This window comes from Hemicordylus capensis, chromosome 1 (genome assembly GCF_027244095.1).
Source record: "Hemicordylus capensis ecotype Gifberg chromosome 1, rHemCap1.1.pri, whole genome shotgun sequence".
In the NCBI taxonomy this organism is placed as follows: domain Eukaryota; kingdom Metazoa; phylum Chordata; class Lepidosauria; order Squamata; family Cordylidae; genus Hemicordylus; species Hemicordylus capensis.
The window spans coordinates 406766322-406790416 of record NC_069657.1 but is presented as its reverse complement, the minus strand read 5'-3'; the positions used below and the strand labels follow the sequence as shown (position 1 = coordinate 406790416).

At 42.5% G+C, this 24095-nt stretch overlaps 1 protein-coding gene across 1 annotated transcript in view; it reads left to right on the top strand.

The window, feature by feature from the left end:
- CAPN13 (calpain 13) overlaps nucleotides 1-24095 on the top strand; it is a 115192-nt gene that overhangs the window by 75206 nt on the left and 15891 nt on the right. Inside the window, exons 12-18 of the mRNA XM_053283287.1 lie at nucleotides 4318-4490; nucleotides 6415-6451; nucleotides 9880-9942; nucleotides 14374-14431; nucleotides 17147-17220; nucleotides 21963-22031; nucleotides 22285-22363. Of these exons, the coding sequence (XP_053139262.1) occupies nucleotides 4318-4490; nucleotides 6415-6451; nucleotides 9880-9942; nucleotides 14374-14431; nucleotides 17147-17220; nucleotides 21963-22031; nucleotides 22285-22363 (553 nt within the window). The remainder of the gene's footprint in view (nucleotides 1-4317; nucleotides 4491-6414; nucleotides 6452-9879; nucleotides 9943-14373; nucleotides 14432-17146; nucleotides 17221-21962; nucleotides 22032-22284; nucleotides 22364-24095) is intronic.

The following is a 24095-nucleotide window of genomic DNA, read 5'->3' as shown; positions in this document are numbered from 1 at the left end:
GGATCAGGCACAAGGCCTATCTAGTCCAGCATCTTGTTTCACACAGTGTTCCACCAGATGCCTCTGGGCAGCCTACAGGCAAGAGGGATGTGCATGCCCTCTCTCCTGCTGTTATTCCCCTACAACTGATATTGAGAGGCATCGTGCCTCTGAGGCTGGAGGTGACCCACAGCCACCAGACTAGTAGCCATTGATAGACCTGTCCTCCATGAATTGGTCTAAACTCCTTTTAAAGCCATCCAAGCCATCACCACCTCTTATGGCAAGGAATTCCATAAATTAATTATGCTCTGTGTGGAAAAGTACTTCCTCTTGTCGGTCCTAAATTTCCCAACCTTCCATTTCATAGGATGACCCCTTGTTCTAGTGTTATGAGAGAGGGAGAAAAATTTCTCCCTGTCCACTATTGATTGATTGATTGATTGTTAAATTTATATACCGCCTTTCATTAAAGCAATCCCAAGGCAGTCTATCTCCACTCTATGCATAATTTTATACACCTCGGTCATGTCTCCCCTTAGTCGCCTCTTTTCCAAAGGAAGGAGCCCCAGAAATTGAATAGAAAGGGTTGATTAGAACTGTACTTGGTAATGCTCTATTTCCCTTCATAAACCAGCAAAAGGCCCATCATTATGAGAGGGAGAGGGCTGCCTGGGGGACTGCATTGCACCTCCCAATCCAGTCCCTTTCAGTGGAGGACAGACCACCACCAGGCCAAAGTAGGGTCCCCAGATTAAGTGCTATACTTGTATCCCTATAGAAGTGAATAGCAGCTATTCATTAATATCAGGAATGTTGTAGGGGTAGGGCAAAGCTTGACCTCTCTCCTTCATAACCCCAGATTTTAGGAGAAATGATGTTTCCTTCTCCTCCAACGGCAGGCCATTTGTTTTGTCCCATGGGACTTAATAGCCACAGAGTTAATTCCTATCTGCATAGCTCCGCTTTAGTTTTGCTCTTGGTCACACTAGAATGTGTTGGTGGAGTCTGACAAAGAAACAGATCCCAGAAGCAGGGGCTGATGGGGTTAGAACCTTGAATCTGTGGGTTTGTGCTCTGCTCCACTGTGTGGTGAGCCACTGCGGGCAATGGCCAGAAGGTTCATTGCGTTATGATGTGCTCTCAGGCTTCAGGGTGACTCCACTCATCCAGGCAGCCTACTAGCTACTCCTCAATTGGGAGGGAATATAATGGCTTCCAGTTCAGACTGTGACTTTCCAAGCAATGGGTGGTGTCAGCTTCTGAATCCATGTGGCCATCCTGTTTGCCTGCCTGCCTGCCTATGTGCAAGATAATCCTTTGGGCTCTGATCTCAGGGACTGAAGTCTCGTACTTTGCATGATTCTGCATTCTAAACCCCTGGTGGCGCAGTGGTAAAACTGCTGCCCTGTAACCAGAAGGTTACAAGTTCGATCCTGACCAGGGGCTCAAGGTTGACCCTTCCATCCTTCCGAGGTCGGTAAAATGAGTACCCAGAATGTTGGGGGCAATATGCTAAATCATTGTAAACCGCTTAGAGAGCTCCGGCTATAGAGCGGTATATAGATGTAAGTGCTATTGCTATTGCTAAACAAGGCTTTCTAAGGACCAATCTCTGACACTAAGGAACTCTAAATTTGCATGTAACGCACAGAGGTTGTGCACACGACCTCTGGTGGCTGCTGCTAAGGGCTGCGGGGAAGGTGAGAGCTCGCCTGCCTTCCCCAGCAGATGAGCAGCAACTGCCTTCCTCCCTGCTGTGCCATGCGGCCACATGAACGGTGGCACAGTGATGGCAGGAGCTTGGAGCAGGAATAATTCCCCCTCCCACATCCCAGAGTGCCATGCAGCATGACAGCGGTGCCTGTTCTCATTAGAGAAGCCGCTGTGCTCACCACGGCCACTCTTTCCCCCCAGCTCATGCCAGAAATAGTGGTGGGCCATGGGGAGCCTTTTAATCTGGTGGTGGTCGTACATACGATGGCCTGCCAAGCTTAAACGAACAACAAGCTTGGTTAACCTCAGCTAAACACCAGGTTAAAAAGTGGGGCTAAAACATTCTGGAGCAGCTGCGAGCCAAGGGCTCCCAGTGCTCCAGACGATAGGAGACACCTGGGTTACTCCAGGCGGCCCGTGTCATGTGAATACCCTCAGTGTCTGCCCCTAAACAATCTCCTTCAATCATGAATACTGCAGATTGCAAATAAATGCTCATTTGAAAACTTCCCCACATTGGATTCCAGACTTCAACCCTAGATCTTAAGAAATACTAAATAGGGAGGCAGTTTTGTGCAATGGCCTTTTGCTTCTGGAAACCATTGTTTAGATGGGACTTGGATAACATGTTTTTGAACATATGAATCTCCTCTATATCAAATCAATCTAGCTAAGTATTGTCTTCACTGACCAACAGCACCTCTCTAGGGTCTAAGGAAAAGAAATCTTTCCTCTCACCTGCAACCTGATTCTTTTAACTGGAATGCCAAGAATCGAACCTGGGAGCTTTTGTGTGCACAGCATGTGTTCTACCATTGAGCTTTTGTGTTTTAGTAATAACTCTTCAGTTACTGGTATGACACTTTGTCATGTCACAAATGATTCAGTACTAATGACATGTGGGTAAGTCCTCTGTGGACATGGTATAAAGGCTTTTGTTCTTCATGACATTATGGATAAACAAGCTAACTGCAATTAAGAATTATTCCATGTTTTATCCTTATATTGTCAAAACTTGGACTTCAAGATATCTAACATGTAGTTTTGGTTTGGGAGAGAAAGATCAAGGGCATGATACACACACACACACACACACACACACACACACACACACACACACAGAGCCAACCTTTCCATTCAGTGGTTCTAGAAAACAGAATTTCTATTTGTGACAGCAAACATGCAAATGTTGTTATAAAGACACACAAAGTGATTGGTTAAAAGCATTCCTGATGGTATAAAGACATTCTGAACATTGAGGACAAAAGAAATGTGTATACACAAAAGGTTCCATTAGCTTTGAAAGAGCTGTCCCCATTTAGGTCTGCTGAAGTTTTAATCCATCAAGTCTTGGGAGTTCAAATACCTCCCCAGCTCCCCTTAAAAAATGATTTTTTCCCCTTCCTTTTTATGAGATAGCAGTTTGTATCCTTTTTTTCCCCCTTCCCAAAGGCATGGCTCATAAATTATGGTGCCACACTGTGTAACCATTCTAAATGGGATTTATACACTCCAGTGTATTTGTAAGAATATGTTTAGTAAGGGTTTTTATTATGCTGTCTTTATATGTCATCACAGTAATAGCTGTTACGTTTTATTTATTGCTACAACTTGATGAAAATATCAGAACAGCAAGAAATGTGACAGAATATGTTATTTTCTTATGGGAATAGATATCAGATTCACATACTACTGCAGAACTAGAAAAAGCAAAAATAAATAAATAAATAAATAAATAAATAAATAAATAAATAAATAAATAAATAAATAAATAGCAAGCTAGCTAGCAGAGGGCCAGGGTATCCCCGGGTTCATAAGACTGTCAAAGATGTTGGCATCCCCTTCTAGGAAGAAAGTTTCCTAACACTCTTGTTCACTGTGTTGGCAATTTCTTGCAGGCCTTCTTTCATTGTTTTTTATAAACATTCTTTCATTGTGATTCTCTGTCATACCATGAACTCCACCCAGCAACCTTCCTATGGTTTACACTATCACTTATCTGGGACGAAGCAGAGGCAAGTCAGGAGTTGCTTATCTTTATTTATTTGTTTATAAAACTATTTATATCTCATCCCTCCAGTACCATTCTGCTTGGGATTGCTACCAATAAAACGGTTAAACAATAAAATTCCAATTTTAAAAAATGCCCAATTAAAATTAGATGTACAAAATGTTTAAGAATCCACTTAAACAACAAACAGAATGTAAAAAGCCTATCTAAAAACCTGTGTCTTCTGATGTTTCTTAAATCTTATGGGGGGAGAGGATGGAGGAAGGATGGAGGAGCTCTCCCAGGAGGACATTCCATAGTCAAGGGGCAACAACCAAAAAGGCCCTGTCTCTAATCCCTGCCAACTGGATCTCAGTCAATAGTAGGGTAGGGCCACAAGCAGGGCCTGAGAAGAAGAATGAAGGGTCCTGGCATATTCATATGGGTGGATGTAGCCCAACAAATACTCTGGCCCCGAGCTGTGATCTTGAAAAGTGTTCTTAACTCTTCTTCCCCTCAATTGAACCTCAAGTTTGGTTTATTCATTGAGTGTATAAATAAATTAGAAGATGGTTTCCAGTTATTGTTCCTCCAGGATACCAGAGTATTTCCTCTTGTATATTATGTCTAAGGACAGAACCAAAGATATTATCGTGAAGCCTGAGCAAATGCGAGATGTCACTTGCTGCTCATACTTGAGTCCTGGGACCTACATCATTATTCCAATTGCATCTCAAGGAGGCCAAGAGTTTGAATTCCTTCTTCGAATCTTTCTGAGGAGTCAGAACACTCGGAATATCATCAGGTATAACTACTATACATATAATTATACTATACTATACTATACTATACTATACTATACTATACTATACTATGGAAAGAGGCAGAGAGAAACCACTTTACTAAATCCTTTTATCGATCCTCTCCTCCTCTATATGGGGAGCAAGTGTGTTGGCACCTAGAGCTGATGTGAATTTCTTCTGAAAAACACTCATTAAAATTCTTCTCTGTGAATTTTGATGTTGAATGTTCTCTGGTTAATTTCCAGCTACGTGAATATTTGACAACTTATTCAAATGTTTGATATTTGTATTTAGCTTTTGATGAGATTTGATGTCAGGATCTAGTAACTGACTGTGATATTTGGTTTCATTATTTGACAACTGATATTTGATATTACTAAACAGTTGATATGAAGTGATATTTCTCATTTGATAGTATTTGATAGCTTGCATGCAATAGAATTTAATATTTACTATGTTCATATGCAAAGGTATTTGACAGATGACAGCTTATGGGATTTCATATTTGATATCTGCCAAAATCAAAGCGATCAGGAAGATTCCACCAGGAAAGCCAGCTAAGGATAATGTGGTGTTTGGTCACAGTATAAGAGTTAAAATGCTTACAGCCCAGAGAAAGACACAATGTAAAGGAGGGTTCCCAACCTTTTTTTTTTTTTAACAAGGATACCCCTTCTGTTACAACCTTCAGCTCAGGTTACCCCTAGTGGTATGCACAAACTGGTCCACAGGCCATGTTAGAGGCCTGTGAATTGGTTCGCAAGTGGCCTGGTCCGACGCCGGGTGGGGGGGTCTCACTTTAAGGGCAGGGGGGTTGTACTTACCCCTCCTGCCGCTTTCCGCCCCCTTCGGCGCTCCATTTCTTGGAGAAATTTTCAGGTCGGCAGTGTTCCTCCCTGTTGTCCCTGCCCCCTTGTAAGCAGAAGTAAATTCCGTGCATGCGCCCGCCGCACAGCGTGCGCATGCAACATGTGATGTGTGCGGCGGGTGCGTGCGTGGCAGTGGCGGGCACATGCACAGAAGTTACTTCCGCTTTTACCAGTTAACAAGGGGGCAGGGGCGGCGGGGGGGGAGGAGGGGAAAAAGTGGTGGGAAGGGTAAGTACAATCCCCCCAACCTTAAAGCGAGACACACACCCTGGCGTTGAACCGTGCCTCCACGGTCCGTGCACATTCCTAGTACCCCCAGGAGATTCTCAGTGTGTACACACACACACACACACACACACCAGTTATGAGATAGGCTGTTCCAGTCATTGGCTTACAACCAGGCTAAGTTACTCATGAGTAAGGTAAAGGTAAAGTGTGCTGTCAAGTCAATTTTGACTCCTGGTGCCCACAGAGCCCTGTGGTTTCCTTTAGTAGAATACAGGAGGGGTTTACCATTGCTTCCTCCCATGCAGTATGAGATGATGCCTTTAAGCATTTTCCTATATCGCTACTGCACAATATAGTACCAGTGGGGATTCAAACTGGCAACCTTCTGCTTGTTAGTCAAGCATTTCCTCGCTGTGCCACTTAAGGTGACTTACTTATGAGTACTCCTATTGAAATAACCTTTTTGAACATACTCTCATTTGAAGTAAACTTTCCCCATTAATTCAGTAAGGCCGCTTATGAGCAGTGCAGCTGCAATGTAGGGAGGCAGGAGAGCTCTGAGTATCTGAGCAAACAAAGGCAACTCTAGGGAAGAACTTTGATATCCAGCTTCTTATATGCATTTGCTTTATTACAGAACAAAGAAGGTGTCTATACATTATGTACACAAGGATTTATGTAGAGGTATTTGGATGTAATGGTATATGAAGTTTAGATGAAGGATGCTTGTATTATTTATATGTTTATAATGGGGGGAGAGAGAGAAAGAGAGAGAAATACTTCTTACTTTGTCCGTATAGAATTTTCATAGTTTTTCTTTTTCTTTTAGGGAATCTAATACCAGGCTCAGTCCAATGGTGCCAAATGTATGTAGATGATGATGATGATGATGATGATGATGATTAGTTCTCATACTGTGAAGCATCCCATGGGTGTCCTGTGCACTACAGGAGTGACTCTGTTTCCTAAAACACCATCCATGCAGTTGTGCATAGCACAAATGTGGACAAATTATGGGAATTGCACTAAGACGGTTATGCAAATGGTACAGCCATTTACTTCCAATGGCTGTACCATCGGCTGCGGCCCCTCCGAGACCTATTGCTTCCGGGGAGAGAAGGAATCAGTGAGAATTGCCCCCACCCATGCGAGCAGCCATGCTTCATAAGTGGGACTGCTAGCACTGTGTACACGCTTTATTTATTTATTTATTTATTTATTTATTTATTTATTTATTTATTTATTTATTTGGCTGTGTGTGCACACTGTTAGTGAGGATTTCAACCAGTACTCTTTATTCAACATATCCCAGGCTCCAGACAGTGCTGAAAATCAATTCTTGATGAACCCCTCACACAAATTAAACCCTGGAAGCCACACCAGCTCTTAAAGGTGCAAGAACATACCTTAAGGTCAAAATTGGCAACAAAGCAAATATTTTTGCCATTTTCTCAGCAATGGAATGTAGGACTTTTTCTATGATGGCTTTTTATTAAATCTTTCTTCATTTTACTGCAATGAATGGGCCTGAAGTTGCAGGGACCATATAACCACTTTTCTTTTTCTTTTTAATATGAAAAATATAACGCCTGACTCCTCTTAAATAACTTACTGAAGTTATTAACTGAGTCTCATCTTAAATAACTTATGTCATTTAAAACCAATGTCAAAAGAGCGACTCCAAATTTATACAGATAAAGTCAAATCTTTTTGTAATCTCTGGAAGTATTAAGCCCCATGAGATAAAGGGAGGTTAAATGGCTGGTTTAAGAATGACAGGAGATCATTCAGACTGCAGTTTTATAGCTGTTTTAAACTGCTTTCATTTAATGTGATTTAAAGGAGCATTCCCACTGGAAGTGGAGCAAAAATTCTTCTACAGGACAAAATCTTACCGAAGTTCAGGACAATTTTAGTCCCATTGAGTCCAATTGGAGAAAGATGCTCAAATCTCTTCCTTTGAAATCACAAAAATGCTTGCTCTAGCTATATCATGCCTGTAATTGGCTACTAATTATTAGGGAATCATTTCATCCAAATTGTTGCTCATTGCCTTAAGTCTCCCTTAGCCATCTTGAATCAAAACACAGTGGTCCTCCAAGGATGACTATTTCAGTTCTTTCAAATTCTTGTGGTACTAATTACATTTAATGTAATGTTCTCCTGAGATCATGGACTGGCTTTCTAGCATAATTTTTTTTTAAATGCTTTTAGAGTTGCTAAATAGGTTTGACACAGGAAATGTAGACTGTTGTAAACTGGATATGTGATAAAGCAATCCCCTGACAGCTTCACAATGGGATGACCTCTCAATGGGGTCTAGTGGACCCACCAAGAGTTCATAATGTGAGCCCTGTCCAGACATTATTTTGTACATCCATATGTATTTTATTTATTTATTTAATTTATTTTTACATTTATATCACACTCTTCCTCCAAGGAGCCCAGAGCGGTGTACTACATACTTGAGTTTCTCCTCACAACAACCCTATGAAGTAGGTTAGGCTGAGAGAGAAGTGACTGCCCCAGAGTCACCCAGCAAGTATCATGGCTGAATGGGGATTTGAACTCGGGTCTCCCCAGTCCTAGTCCAGCACTCTAACCACTACACCATGCTGTATAGACATATGGATGTCTATACACATGTACAAATTTTTGTGTGAATGATTGTGTGTGTTTATTTTAAAAGTGAACCAGCATACAAGCCCCTTCAAATGCAGAGTGCAGAGAGGAGGAGGAGGATGATGATGATGATGATGATGATGAATTTATTTTATAATAGATATTATTTTATTATTTATTTATTTATTTATTTATGAATTTATTTCACCCAGAGACAAAATAAAATAATTAATAAATGGTATATCAGGCAGCAGCAATATAGGAAGATGCTGAAATGCATCATCTCATACTGCGTGGGAGGAGACAATGGCAAACCCCTCCTGTATTCTACCAAATAAAATCACATGGCTCTGTGGGCACCAGGTGTCGAAATCGACTTGACACACTTTACCTTATATGTGTGTTGGACATAACGTGAATAACTATCTGTGCTTACAAGTGGGCCTTGGTATTCATGGGGGTTCCAGTCTTTGCAATTACCTCAGATAGTGAAACTGCGAATACTGGGTCATTAAAGTCTATGTGACAGCAGGGGTTAGGTTCCTGAAGGCCCAAAAATCTTACAAAAATGGGTGGAAAACAAGCAAAAACCACAAGTACCCTACCATGCTCCATGGGCCTCCAGCAGTCCAGCAATGCCCCCCAGAACTCTGAATTTTGCCATTATTCTGTGATTTTTCATGAAAAGGGGTTTTTTAAAAAACTGAATGAGCCACAAAATGGCTCCTGCGCTCAAAATGGCAGTTGGAAATGACCTCCAAGATCATTTCCAGCCACCCCCGACCCATGGATATATGGATTTAATCTTTCCCGCCCTTTCCCCCCACTTATGGTGAGGCCAGGTGTCAGTTCCCCAACCGCGGATATGTGAAATCTACGGGTAATGAGGTAGAACTGTGCAGTGTACATAGACTGTACTCTCTTGATTACTGCTGCATACACCTCCCGCCCCACTCCCCAGCCAGCCCCCCCCAACTTGTATCCCTCATTCTGGCAATGAAATGATGGCAACCCTATATACCACATGCCCAGTTTACAACTCAATGACCCAAGTTTTCAGCATGCAAATTCAGCTGTGTAAATTGATCTTAAAATAGATAATCCATCTAATTCAAATGCTATAATATGTCTTCTACAACTTCCTCTGTTTTCCATTGTTGATGCCCTTTTACTTCTTTACCTTGTCTTAGTTTGCCCCATAAGCTTGCAACATCTGTCCAGCAAATAACTGCCAATTGCACTCCTCCTTGAGGCATTATTGCAATAATTTCTGAAGTCTGCTGTTCCACAGAACCATAATAAAATATCACAATTGCTTTTTTTGCTCTGCTTAGTCACTACTGCAGTGCAGCCTTATTTATTTCCTAGAGTTTGCACATCCAAGAGATTTGGTGCATCAGACGTTTGTATGTTCAAAACTACAGTTTATATTTGCCTGAATTAATGTAGGGCTACAGGGTCAGCTTTAGTGAAGATAATTAGGAGAGAATAACTGAGGATTAGCTAGTAGGTTCAGTGGCATTGTATTTCTTCTTGCTTTTAGTCTTTTGAGGATGGGACTGAGCCTTTTTTATGCAAATGTTGCCAATTGTATATTGCTAGAAACATCTGTGGGGCATGTGAATAATGTCTCTGACTGATTTTTGTACACACATGCTTTCCTTTGATCCAGGATATGCCCAAGTGGAATCAAGACAACTCCTATGAAAACATCTTCCTAAGATATGCTAATCAGGTATGGAATGCGGGGGGGATGACGTGCATGTGGAATTGGGAAATAAAAGTCTCCTGTTGTGCTTTCAATCCAGGCTTTACGAAATGGAGATCTGGAGAGAATATCTCAAAACTCTATTTATTTGCCAGCTGCTGTAACAAATAGGGCAAGGGCTAGAATATAATAGATGGCTGAGGGCTGATTGCTTGTGGGGAGAAAGGTGTTCCTTAAACAAGCAATTAGCAGTAACCCTTGGCTACAAATATTCGTGGGTATGTATATCATGTTTTACTCTGATCAGAATTACATTTCGTTTGTACTCACTGCATTTAGAAAGCAGACATCAGTCAACGTTTGGGTAATTGATTCCCATTCTTTCCGAGCTGAGCTGCATGTGTTCACAGGAGATGCTCTTAATGGCTTAATAAACTGTTATAAAGGACTCCTTGACTTAGTCAAGAGAAAAATTGCTGCCAAAAGCCTCTGCACAATAGACCTCTCACAGCTAATAGTTATATCAACACATAAAAGGTGAAAATGACACGGCCTACTGTGAATAATACACAAGGTTTGTCTCTGGGAGCACAACGGAACGGACAAGGGAAGATTTTACATGGCTCATGAGTCAAACAACTGCAAGCTGCAGGGGCAATGGGCCAGATCCTCAACTCTCTTACACCACTGTAGGATGGCAGCGCAACAGAGATGCAACAAACTGCACCAATTCAAGATCGTCCTGTCTGTGGATAGCAAAACGCCTGTGTACGTGTTGTCATCTTTTCCCTTTTGTCAGCTTAGAAGCTCTTGGCAATTACCTAAAAATAAAAAGGAAAGCAGATTTCAAGTTGCTTTGGCAGAGGTAATATAGGAACTCAGCAGCCCCAGAGAGTCATCACATTTATACCATGTAAAGGTCAGATGGTTAAAGACTCTGACTTTAAAAAATCTCTGAACAAACGGATCCTTTTAAAAGACAAAAAAATTCTTTATATAATATTTATATAATATAATATGTTTGTGAATGTCCAAAATACAGTCAGTGGCTGTCATCCTATCAAAGCACAGATACAATGGAAGAAGCACTGGTGTAACACCAGTGCTTCTGAAGTGTTTCAGATTAATGCTGCTGCTGCTATTACTACTACCACCGCCACCACCAAAAATATTTATATACCACTTTTCAACGCTGCATTGGTAAGGGGATTTCGACAACCTCCCTTTCCCCCAGAAGCATACGTGGGGGGGGGGGCGGGAAACATGCCAACCTTGCATATCCCTGGGTTGGAGGTGCCGGAAATGACCGTGGAGCTCTTTTCTGGGCACCATTTTGTTCGTTGGAGCCACAAAATGGCTCCCACCTTTAAAAACAAAACCAAAAAATGGTGATTTTTGACTGATTTTCAGCCAATTCTGGGGCACAGCCAAGGCCACATTCTGGGGCACAGCGAGAAGCAGCAGCAGCAGGCAGAGGCAAGCAGGCAGCAGAGGTGGCAGAGGATGCTTTATACCCACCATTCCTGGGCCCCCACTTCTGCAGGTGGGTGTGGTTCCATGTGCAGGGGGTGGCAAAAACAGCCTGTTGTGCTCAAGCTATGCCAGTGATCTTGGTAGTTTTCAGCATTGACAAAATACATCTGAGATTATCAACACTGACATGTGAATGTCATCATTCACCGGATTCCAGCCATTCAGTGTAATAATATTTCAGGTGTGAATCTATACATGGCAAAATGTAAATACAAAAATGGCCACATTGCACAACCAAATCCTGTTAGAAATGTGAGCCCTTAAGCATCAGCTCTCTGCAGGAGTAGAGGCTTTAGGAGTAGAGGTAGTGAGTAAGGGAGCCCCTTTTGATTCTGCTCTTTGTCTCTGCTCTGAGCCCACCTGACAGGAAGACTAATATTCTCAGGTCACTTCCTTTCTGCTTCTTTTTCCCTCTCTCTCTCCCAACACCATGATGTAGCTAGTTGCAAGGACACAGGCTTTCTGTCCTAGGACATAATAAACTAATAATAAATTAATAAACCTTTTGGACCTGAAGCATCCATCACTACATACTCTTAATGAGCTGTTTTCTCCTCACACACACATCCTCTGCTGCATAAAACTCTCCCCTCCAACCAAACCAACATTTATTTGGAACTAGAAAACTAAATTTAGAAAACAACAAGGAACAACATTGCAGGGGCGTAGCAAGGTGGAGTGGGCCCAGGGACAAGATTTTAAAATGCTCCCCCTCATGCCACAATAGAACATCAACCTAAATTATTTTTTAAAAGGTTTTGTAAATTGTGGACGGTGCAAGTCATTTAATAGTACTAGAGAAAGACCTGCTGTTCTGGTAGCTCCAGGTCTTAACACTCACATCAATTTTGGAGGATGAATACAACTGCAGGAAGCCCGGGTGGTGTGCGGCTGGGGGAGTCAGTCATGTGACTTGCCTGGGGGGGGCAAGGCAGTGGGCCCCCAGACAACTGTCTCTCCTTGCCCTATTATAGTTACGCCTCTGCAACATTGACATCCTAGAGGCCCAGGTAGAGTATTACAATAAGTAAACAGAAAAGTGAAGAGCAGTCAAAGAGTACTGTGGACAAATCTGTATTAAACTGTTATGGTGTGTAACACATTTATATGTGACCAGATACTGTATCTATCCTAAAATGTTTTCTCCCAGGCATTTCTGCTTGATGTGGTCATTTTCTCCATTTTTGTAAAGAAAGAGAGCTCATTCAACCTGTCAATGTATGAATTTTCTTTTCTCCTTCTGCATATAATCTGCTACTTAAATGTTAGCTGGTACAAGCTGGCTCATCCTGTGCTCGTGGAATACAGGCGCTCAGATGGAGGAAGATAAACAAAATGACTTCCAAAAAATCAGTACTAAATTAATCAATAGCAGTTAGAGAAGAAGCAATATCTCCAGGTTAACACAGCATCAAAGCTGTGGAGATAACTGTGTACTGCACCCCTCGCTGCCATTTTCTATGAATTGTAATTCTTATTAATGTCCTTCTGGAGCACTGCTAAGAACTCCTTTTAAAATCCGCAAGCAACAATACACTCAGATGAACATCAATGCAATCTAAAGAGGGTGAGAAAGACAATAAGGCCGTGCACACAACTGTGAAGCCGCGGGGAGGGGGGGCCGGCAGGGGAGGCAGGGTTGGACCTACCTTCCCCCCACATGAGCAGGCAGCTGCTCTTTGGCGTGCCATTGCATCCCCACATGATCCGTGCTGCTCCCGGAGGTGCAGATTGTTTGAGGCCAGGAAAATGGGTCCCAGAGTCCAGGAATCCCTAAATGCACTGCTCTAGGTGCCCAACTCTCTGTATGCATGTGACTCTGTGTGCAGCCCAAGCACACACACGACCTTGGTGCTGGGGTTTAAAGTCAGGTCAGGCTGGGCAGGAATGCTGGGAGTGGTAGCAATCCCAGTGCTCCACATGAGCAGCCTAACTCAGGCTGGGCTGCCCTAGCTTGGGTTAGGCTGCTTGTGAGAACAGCCTTTATTTTTGGCAATTTTTGCAAATGTACTGATATAGGCGACATTTGTTTAGAGGCAAAGCTAAGAGCAGCTTCAGGCTCACATCAGAAACTTTAAAACATACTGTAATGCCTCGTCTACTAGCAAACTTCTCCTGTGCTAGATCCATTCAAATAAATTGAATATGAGCTAAAGTAAGAAAGGAAAGGTTGTGCCGTTGAGTCGGTGTCAACTCCTGGCAACCACAGAACCATGTGGTTTACTTGGTAGAATACAGGAGTGGTTTACCGTTGCCTTCTCCTGTGCAGTATGAGATGATGTTTTTGCCATTGTCACTGAAGTGAGCATCCGCCTCCATCACCTTCCTATATCGCTGCTTCCCGATACAGGTGACTACAAATATATTTTTACTAGGCACTGTCTGGGGAGCACACCGGCAGGGATTCAGACGAACAGCCTCTTTCTTCCTACACAAGCTGCTTCCCCACTGTGCCACCACAGCTGATCTAAAGTACTACAGAGTAAAAGAAGCTCATTCATTGAATTGGGTCTGGGGGCAATTAAAGAATTTTCCAGTGAGTTGTGGTCAGTGGTGGCATTAGAAGAAAATATTGGGGAGTGGGGCACAGAAGGAGCAAACTTCACCTCTCATGTTAGGTGTCTTGGGGCGGAGGTGGATTGGGTATTTCACATTAATGCTTCCATACTAAGCATAAACAGAAGTTAACCTATGGGAAACTGCTCTTTTTAGCTATAGCTATTTGATGCTTTTGTATATATATTGATTGATGATCATAAAGAAAAGCACTCCGAGATGTGAAAAGTGCCTTTCCTTCAAGCTACCGCAGGGGTCCAGAAATGTGGGGCAGCAGGGGTGAGCCACTTCTCTGGAGGGCGCTTGTCTCTCTGTTCCTTCTGGTGCTGCCATAGCATTTATAAGCATCTTTCCTCTGTTTTCTTTTAGAGTTCCTACTTGGATGCGTCACAACTGCAAAGAATTCTTAATGAAGTAGTTCTGGCAGGTAACAGTCATTTATTTATTTTTAATGGCTAGCTATGGCTTAGCCTTAGAAAGTTTTCTTTGCTTCTGCCTAGTGCCCTGGTTGACCACTAACTTTTCACATATTTTGAATGGAACAAGAGGAGAATATTCATTCAGTGGTGATAATTCCACCCACTCATCCACTCCCACGGTTGCTAAGATGGAACCAAATGAAAAGTGACAGTGGCACACCCATCCTTATTAGTAGGTCTGTGGCAGCCACATGTAAACTTGGGGGTGGGGGGGGAGCAGGGCTCCATTTTGAAAAGAGCACACTGGTGAGGGGTGCCAGATTCTCTCACACCAGCAATTTACCCAAAAGGAAGGATCCCAACAGAAAATGAAGCTCCTTTTGGGGGCAAATTGAGACATAGGAACATAGGAAGCTGCCATTTACCTAGTCAGACCATTGGTCCATCTAGCTCAGTATTGTCTACACAGACTGGCAGCAGTTTCTCCAAGGTTGCAAGCAGGAATCTCTCTCAGCCCTATCTTGTAGGAGTGTGCAATTCGGATTTTCAGTGTTTCGATTTGGATCCGAATCGAAACACCCCCGATTCATGTTGTATCCGAATCTGGCCCTTCTGAATCACCCCCGATTCGATTCGGATCTGAATTAATCCGAATCCGAATCCGAATTGATTCGGATTTAAAAAATGGGTCCTGGGGCCAAAAGAGTGGGGTGGGGTGGTAGTACCTAATGGTTGGAAGCTACCACCCAAATTGCAGAGGGATTGGCCAAAGGGCTGATTTTTGGTGAATTTTTGACGTTTTAGTGTCTTTGGGGCAGATTGGGGGCATAACGTGGGATCTGGGCCAAAAGAGTGGGGTGGGGTGGTAGTGCCTAATGGGTGGAGGCTACCACCCCAATTGCAGAGTGATTGGGCAAAGGGCTGATTTTTGGTGAATTGTTGAAGTTTACACGTCTTTAAGGTTTTCCCCATTAGGTATAATGGAGGATGTATCACTTCACGTCAGGGGGAAAGGGGTGGCCTAGAGCAGTGTGGGGTTGGTGGTAGTGCCAGGTAGGGGCAAGGAAGCTACCTGAATTTTTTCAAAGGATTTGGGCAGAGGGCTGATTTTTGGTGAATTGTTGAAGTTTACGCATCTTTAAGGTTTTTCCTCATAAGGTATAATGGAGCTTTCAGCAGCCCTATAAGTGCACTTGGGGGGTGCTGGGGTGGCCCCGAGCGAGTGGTGGTGTAGTGCACATAGGTTGCCAGCCACCCCCATGGGTTGCTAACCCACGGGGTACAGGGTTCCATTGTTTCTGAGGTGTTCTGAGTGTGGATTCTATGATAGCAAATGAGATTTTCAATGAGACACCATGAATCCACTCTCATTTGCTATCATAGAATCTACACTCAGAACACCTCAGAAACAACAGAACCCTTTACCCCATGGGTTAGCAACCCATGGGGGTGGTTGGCACCTTATGTGCACTACACCACCACTCGCTCTGGGCCACCCCAGCACCCCAGTCCAATAGCATTTGGAGACCTAAGTTTGCGAATCTTTGGCTTAAGGCCTCCAAGAGTACCTGTTTTCCCTTGTTAATTTGTTGGCACAGCGGGGAAATGCTTGATTAGCAAGCAGAAGGTTGCCAGTTCAAATCCCCGCTGGTACTTTATCGAGCAGCAGCGATATAGGAAGATGCTGAAAGGCATCATCTCATACTGTGTGGGAGGAGGCAATGGTAAACCCCTTCTGTATTCTATCAAAAGAAAACCACAAGGCTCTGTGGGCAGCAGGAGTCAAAATAGACTTGATGGCACACTTTACTTTACTTTATGCTAAAAAGGCTCTGCAGTCTTCACAATGGGCTCTAAGATGCCAATTCTTAGATTAGCCCATATAATGGGCTAATCTAGCCCATATAATTCAGATTAGGAGCACTGCTCTACAGTCTTTTACAGCTAATTTGTCAACAAGAATAAAGGCAACACTAAATCTGCATGCTGTTTAAGGACAACTTGCAAACATTGTCCCAGTACTGGAAGGCCATGGGAGAGGCATAAACTCAAAGGCATATTGCTTCTTCAGTCCACCTCAGATCTTCAGGTATGGAGCAACAGTCCTGTAAGAAGTACCACCCAGTTTGAAAGAGTCATGTTAACCAAATCATCACATCCATTCCCCTTGGGCTTCTTCTCATTGAAGTTTTGTACTCAAGTACAGATTCCAAGGTCACCTTAAGTAGCACAGTGGGGAAATGCTTGACTAACAAGCAGAAGGTTGTTGGTTCGAATCCCCACTGGTACTATATCGGGCAGCAGTGATATAGGAAGATGCTGAAAGGCATCGTCTCATACTGTGCAGGAGGAGGCAATGGTAAACCCTCCTGTATTCTACCAAATAAAACCACAGGGCTCTGTGGGCGCCAGGAGTCGAAATCAACCTGACGGCACACTTTACCTTAGAGATTCCAAGTACAAAATACATACTTGCAAGCACAAAATACTTGTTCATAAGTACATTTAAATCCCCACTTTTCTCCTCACCTTCCCACCCCCCGGACAAAAGTGAGACCCAGTCCTTTCCCAATTGCTCCTCTTGTGTATTTTGCAAAATATGAAGCAGCCCATAGTGGAGGTCTTTAGACAATGGGATTAAAGGCAAGCAGCAATTCCACCAATGTACTTCCCTAGCCTCCTTATTCTTTGTGTCTGTTGCCTTCTGATTTATCCATTTATAGATATAATGGCCAGTCGTGGAAGCGGAGATGGATTCAGCTTCGATTCGTGCAGGAGCCTTTTAGCTCTGATGGATGTATCTTTTCAGCAAATGCAATAAACCTCGCGTATGCTGCCCTTCTTTGCTTTGAATTATGGCTGCGCTGAACTTACCATTGCAGGAGCCCTGTGAGTACATAGTTGCCATAAGATCGGCCCTCTACATATGCAGTGAATCTATAAATTGCCATTCTCTTCCCTCTAAGGACCATTTCTATTAGATATCAAGTGGAAGAGAAGTAATGCAGTAATTCCCCTTCTGAAATATCTAAATGTTATCCTTTTTTGCAGACATCTAACTGCCTGAATATACATATTTATCTGTCCCCCCTCCCTATCCAATAGCATCTCATATTGCATGGAAACGCTTAAAAATCTCTGCGCCCAGACTAACTTTCCATTTGTAGTCATCACGGCTGCATATAGGCATGTGTAGCCCATCCTGAGCCTTATATTTACTCGGAAGTGACTTCTCCCCAAGTTGTGCACACAGAATCAAGCACAGAGTTTTCAACAAGTGTGCCCTACTTGTAGCTCCTACATGGGCAAGAAAAGGTCTGGAGAAAAACATTGAGGCCCGCATGTAAGTATGAATGACAGACATTTATCCTTAAGCATCCATGTTATACGAGTCACAAAGCCATGGAGTCATGGCCCGACTAGGAAATCTAGCCATGTACATGTTCACAAGTGCTTAAAGATGTGTGGCTGTCATTAACAATTTGTGTTTACTGTAGTGATGCTCTTATTTCAGAAGCAGATACAATTGCCACTTAAAATGTGAAGGCTTTCTCATTCTATGCTTGTTCAGAGTCTTTATATTCTAAAAGGGGCTATTTATTTGTAACTGCCACCAATCTCTCATATTGATATAAGGAGTTCATGAGGCTATTCTCTAGGAAATTATTGAGGGATACACATGTAGAAAATAAATATCTAATAAATAAATGTATACATAGGAAAGAAGTAACAGTAATACAGAAAGAACAAGGAGGTGATAGGAACCTTGGGATGTGCAAACTGTTTTGACAGTTTGGGGTTGAGCCGAACTACCCGCAGTTCAGCTCGACCCCAGACCAAACCCCCCCTGCTGTTTGGGGGGTTTGCGGGCATTTTTTTGGAAAAGATGTTTAGTATTTACCCCCTCCAGGGGGGCTTCGAGGCTGCATGGGAGGGTTGCAGAGGTTCCCCCTCCCACAGCGGCCTCCGTTTTGCATTTTTTGCCCCATTCCGGGCCTTTCCCCCATCGTGGTGGCCATTTCAGAGGCCGCTGCCCATGTGCAGTGGGCCCCTGCATGGCTGGGTCATGACCGTTGTGCATGTGTGGCAGCCTCCAAAATGGCTGCCACGATGGGGGAAGGCCCAGAATGGGTTGAAGATCACCCAAACCAGGCACTTTTTGATATAAGGAAGGCTGGTGGAGGGGAGGGGGAACCTCCATGGAACCCCCCCCCCAGCAGCTCCAGAGAAGCCCCCCGGAGGGGGTAAGTACTAAAAAATAATAATTACAAAAACATTTGCAACACCCCCCCAAAACCAAATGTGGGGGTCGATAGGGGGCAAAACTGAACTGGCCTGAACTGGTTCTGGTCCAGTTCAGACTTGAACCGAACTGGGCCAGCCAGTTTTGTGCACACCCCTATAAGAAGCCAATTAGATTTGGAAATAAGCAGATATGATCCAGATCTGTGGGATAAAGAACCTCTCATTCTGTGGCAGTGTGGCTGTCAGAGTGGTGAAGAGCAGGGAATAGAGCAATGAGAAGGGTTCAAATCTACTAGGGCACTTCATGGCTTTATGTCCCTTTCTAGTACACATGGACTATATAAGTGACAATGATCAGCCAGTCTGCAAGTCTGCCTTGAATTTTCCTTGCTAGTACACAAAAGTGAATGAAAATCTAATTATTATGCTATTGAATCTTCTATTCCTATAATGCCATGAGTTGGCAAGAACATTTTTTTAATTTTCATCATTGTGAGGGAATGTATATATAGGAGCTGGCAAGTGAGTGCATGAACATGTGTGTTGCCATAGTAACCAGGCATGGAATGTTCAGGGAGAGGATTTAAATAAGGACAGTTAGTTAGGAGAAGACAGTTGGAGTTGGAGGTAGTTGGAGCTGATTGTTGGGAGTGAGAGGTTGGACAGAGCGTAGCAGAGAAATTGATTTGTGTGATCAGAACATGAGAGATTTTTGAGGAGTTTGTGTGAGACTTCACTGGTGAATGTGTGGAGACTGTGGAACCAGCAGTACACTGGGTCAGTGCTATAAAAGTGGGGGAGTGTTAAGCTTAGGAAAGAAACCTTGAATGTGAAAGGTGCCCGGACGTGAAACCTCCTGGTGTCAGACACGAAGGTCTGAGTTGATTCACTGTCGGCAAACTAAGTTTTATTTACCTCTGTCCCAGTTATATCACCTCCTTAAATGTTACATTTTATCAAGAAGGAAAAACTACTCAGAGAGTTAAACAACTTAGCAACTTTGTAGAGAGGTTTATGTGCCCTGTCTTGCAGAGATCTTTATTCCAATCTGTTGTAAACAATAAACTTATTCTTGTTTTTGTTCTACCCTTCAAGTTTTGTTTCATTTGTACACTGAACATATCCTGAGCTCATGAGGCTACATAACCAAGGTTATATAGTACTCAGTACTGAGTACTGAGAGCAGGGTAAGAAGTAATCATATGGTGGCAGCGAAAGAAAGTAAAAACTGAATAAATTCCCAGAAATTGGAGACTAAGTTGTTATAAAACAATATAAAAACAAATCACCTCCCCGGACTTGAGAGGGGTGTCAGAGTGGGTTCCTGACAATCATTAAATACTTCATTTGTGCGGTTATTCATTAAAATAACATTCATTTTTTATTTCACTCATTTTTGTTATCCTATTTGTTTTTGTTTCCCTTTGCTTTCAGTGGATGACCTACTGCCTATAACTTCTGTTTTCTATACAATTGGCATGAAATAATTGGGCATTCTACTACCCATCCAAGGAATCCAGCTGCTAAATTTCAGACACATAGGAAAAAGGATCCCCATGCATAGGAAATTTTAAATAGCACACAGACAGACTCATGGAGCTCAGATTATTAACTCATATCTCTCTCTTTCCAAACTACATGGTACAAATACTAAGGAATGGGGAAAGTAGGGAAGCATAGGACTGGTTCTCACGATTATGAAAGCAGGGCTTAGAGGCAGTATACCCAGGAATCCTGGTCATCAGAACCAATGTTCTCTCTAATTTTTTCCTTCTCTGTGCAGAATGAGTTTTGTTCTGGGTGGCAGTATCAAGGCAGTGTGTGTGCATTCAGAGTGGGACTTTCCTGATTAAACCTGAGCAGGATCTAAAATTAACTGAGTGGACCTCAAAAACTATGTGAGCGCACACACATGTGAACGCCTTAGTGGATCAGAACCCATGGGAATCCCAGCAGCCCAGCTTGCTGACAGCAGGATAACCCAGATCCTACACTCTACTCTTAAACCAGGTTTGTTAAAAAGAGGAGCCCCCTGTGTTGGGTTTTCCAGTTTAAGCAGTGCCCAGCAGATGCCCGCCATGTTTGTGACAGAGCGCTGTGGCTACAGGGGCTACCATCTCTGAATGTGCCGTTCTGCACACCACACTCTATGCTTCTTTAATCAAAATGGCTTGGCTAGGGCTGGGCCTGCCTCTTGCCGCCTTGTGGCCAGAGGGTGTCTGATGATGTCAGGAGGTTTCCCTTCTCCTGGCAATATGGAGCACAATGGAGAGGCTTCATAACTAAACTGACATTTTAAAAACTTCATTTCTAAAATATATGAGACAATCCTGCAAACTATTCATCCTGTGGTGATAATACCTCCAGTATTTAAACGTGCCATGCAGCTCTTTTGCTGTTAACAAGACATTGGAAATGTATAACAAGAGGGCTCTTTGATGAAAGCATAAATTTCACCCAGTGCTCATTATCTCTCTCACTTGTCTTCACTTTGTCCTGAACATTGGAATAATTCTGACACAGCCATAACAGATTGTCAATGAATGAATTAAAAAATCACAGGCACTCTTTCTATTCTTACATGTGTAGTTAATCTCTTTAAATTAATCTGATTTGAACTGTGTCTAGTTTTTAACTGAATATTATTAATTTTGTATTGTTTTATTGGCTTTGTGAGCCACCCTGAGCAGTATTATACCACAGGAATGGGATATCAAATCTTTATTGTTACGGTCATTCGACGAGCAAAACACAAAGTACAAAAGCTTTACATAAAAGCGAGCTTGGTCAAATAAAGTAATAAACTGTTAAAACATAAAACAGAACCATAACACCAGAGTTCATCCATTACATAAAACAGAGGGCTCCATGCATTATAATAATCTAAAAATTAATTCAATCCAACCCCATATCTCACTTCTCAACATTTCTTATCCTAGTCTTATTAGCCAGAAAACAATACTTCACCATGTTATAAGATACTACATCTCAATGGTCTGTCAAAAGTAATTCCAGATAGAACTGCTCAGAACAACTGGGGTATGCTGTTTAAAATGACTTGTATATCTCTCCCACAAAGTTCAATAAAACTGACATGTGATCAGACTGATTTGAGTTGATTTTGATTACCACAGGAATAGGATATAAATATTTGGAATGAATGGATGAGGAAATTAAGTAAAGCTTAAGAGTTTATATGAGTGGGCAGTCTTTCCACTAGGTGCTACAATCTAGTGCACAAATTTGTCTTCTTCACTGATACAAAACTTATTTAAGGCTTGACCACATATACAGATCAGTGCTAATGGAAGACTTGCACTACAAGAGTTTGAAAATTTCTGGAGACTTCTCAACCAGTATAAGGTATGTATGAGATTTATGAATGCAAATGATCAGTTGGTGCCTACACCTTTTTCATAATGTTTATGCAGTTGATGAACTCAGTTTCCTGAGTGAAAAGTTTTCCATCCTCAAATAATGTGTCAAAAAGAAAAGAAAGAAATTTAGTTTAGTACCCTGATGGGAGGAAGAAGTGCTTTGATCATTTATGTATGATGGCTGAACCTAGAGATTTTCATTGATTTAAAATATTATCTCAACTGTAAATATTTTCCAGGACATTTTTAGAAGGGAAGCTGAAAATAATTCTGGATTCCTGGATGTCTCAAGTTTGAGAAGAATAATACAGATGGCAGGTATTCTGATATACTCTGACATATTTTCACTCAGTTGATATCCTGATGCACTGGTGCTAGGAGAGAAGCACTGGTGCTGTTGCTGACACAGCACTGGTGATGATACAGGGGGCAATTTTTGGCAACATCCTCTTCCCCTGGAAGTGTGTTGTGCTGTGCAGAAATATGTCCCTGTGGACCCTGCAACCCTCGGGGATTTATTTTTGCGTGGCACAGAACACTTCCGGGGGGCGGCGGGCGGAGATGAAATTCTTGAAAATCACCTCTAGACGACCACCCACATTAGTTTGAAAGTCATTAGCAGCACCAGCACTTTCTCTCTTAGCACTAGCATTTTGTAATGCAGGATGTCAGCCAGAATAATTTTAAATTTTGATTAATTTTTGTTTGAAAGTTTCTGAATCAGAAATTTAGATGATTTGATTACAGACGTAAGTGATTCAAATCTGCTAAATTCCAGTGTGTCAAGCTACCATTAAAAGAACAAAAGCAGGAGTGGGAGGGAGGGGGAGAAGAGGCACAGCAGGTCATAAGCCCTGAAGGGAATCAAGTGGTGATAGGAATCCTAGTGTTTGTTTTATGAATTCCAATTCTGGTGTCTTTAGATTTTCAGCAGAATGATGAAGATTGATTCCAACTCAATCTTCAGAGGAGAACTTCAAAAAAACCTCTGAGTCCACACTGACATCTGCTGAACAGTACTGGAATTGTACCCAGGCTCTCCCCCCCACCCCCCCCACCCCTTCTACTAATCCCTAACTTATGACTGAATATTTCCACCTGAATCCTTTCAGGGGTGCGCTACATTTATATATGCAATCCATTACACTGCACAAAAGACGCTATTGTCCAATAACACTGCCTTTGAGATGAGCTTTTAGATGCCTAGATGACAGTTTAAGCTGCATTATCCACTTACATACTGATTTTTTTTCCTCCCCTGTGTAAGGCAAAGAGAAGGTGGAAACAAATGACAGCCACAAACTTAGTGGAAGTGTTCAAAGGAGGAAAAGGGGTGTGTGTGTAATGCATCTCGAAACTATTATGATTGTGTGTGTGTGTGTGTGTGTGTGTGTGTGTGTGTGTGTGTTCGGAATGATGCTATCTGGAATTGTTCACAAATGAACCACATGAAGAAAGATGCAAGGAGTGTATTGTGATAATGAAGGCAATAAAGTGTTACACTGAAAGGAAAATTGCATGCTGTGCAGTCCTTAAAGGCAAACAACAAACAGCACAGGCACTGAATTGAGGAAAGGTGTGTGTATAAATATTGCTAAGTCAGTTTCTTTTACTACACTAGCAGAATTTAAGAGAAAGTGTAACCCTTTCCCACAAGATTCCTCCTTCTACTCTGTCTTCAACAGCTTCTAGTCTCCTTTAAAAGAGATCCCCCCTTTGCCCTCTCCGTCCCCTCCCTACCCCCATATTGGGATACCTGCTGTTGGACCAAGTGTGTATTTGTGTGTTGGAACTTTGGTCTCATCTGACAGTAGAATGTTGGAGTTGGAAGGAACCTTGAAGATCTTCTAGTACCCTCCCCCCCCAGTACTGGAATTTACAACAGAATTGGTGAAAGATGGCCATTCATACTCTGTTTGAAAACCCTCTTGAAAGCCTAAGCAGGAGGCTGATCCCTTTATAAGAACATTGTGGGAGGAGACCAAGATCATTTGGTCTGACATACTGTGAAACGGTGCGTGTGTGCCTTGCAGCATTTGCACAGTTGCAC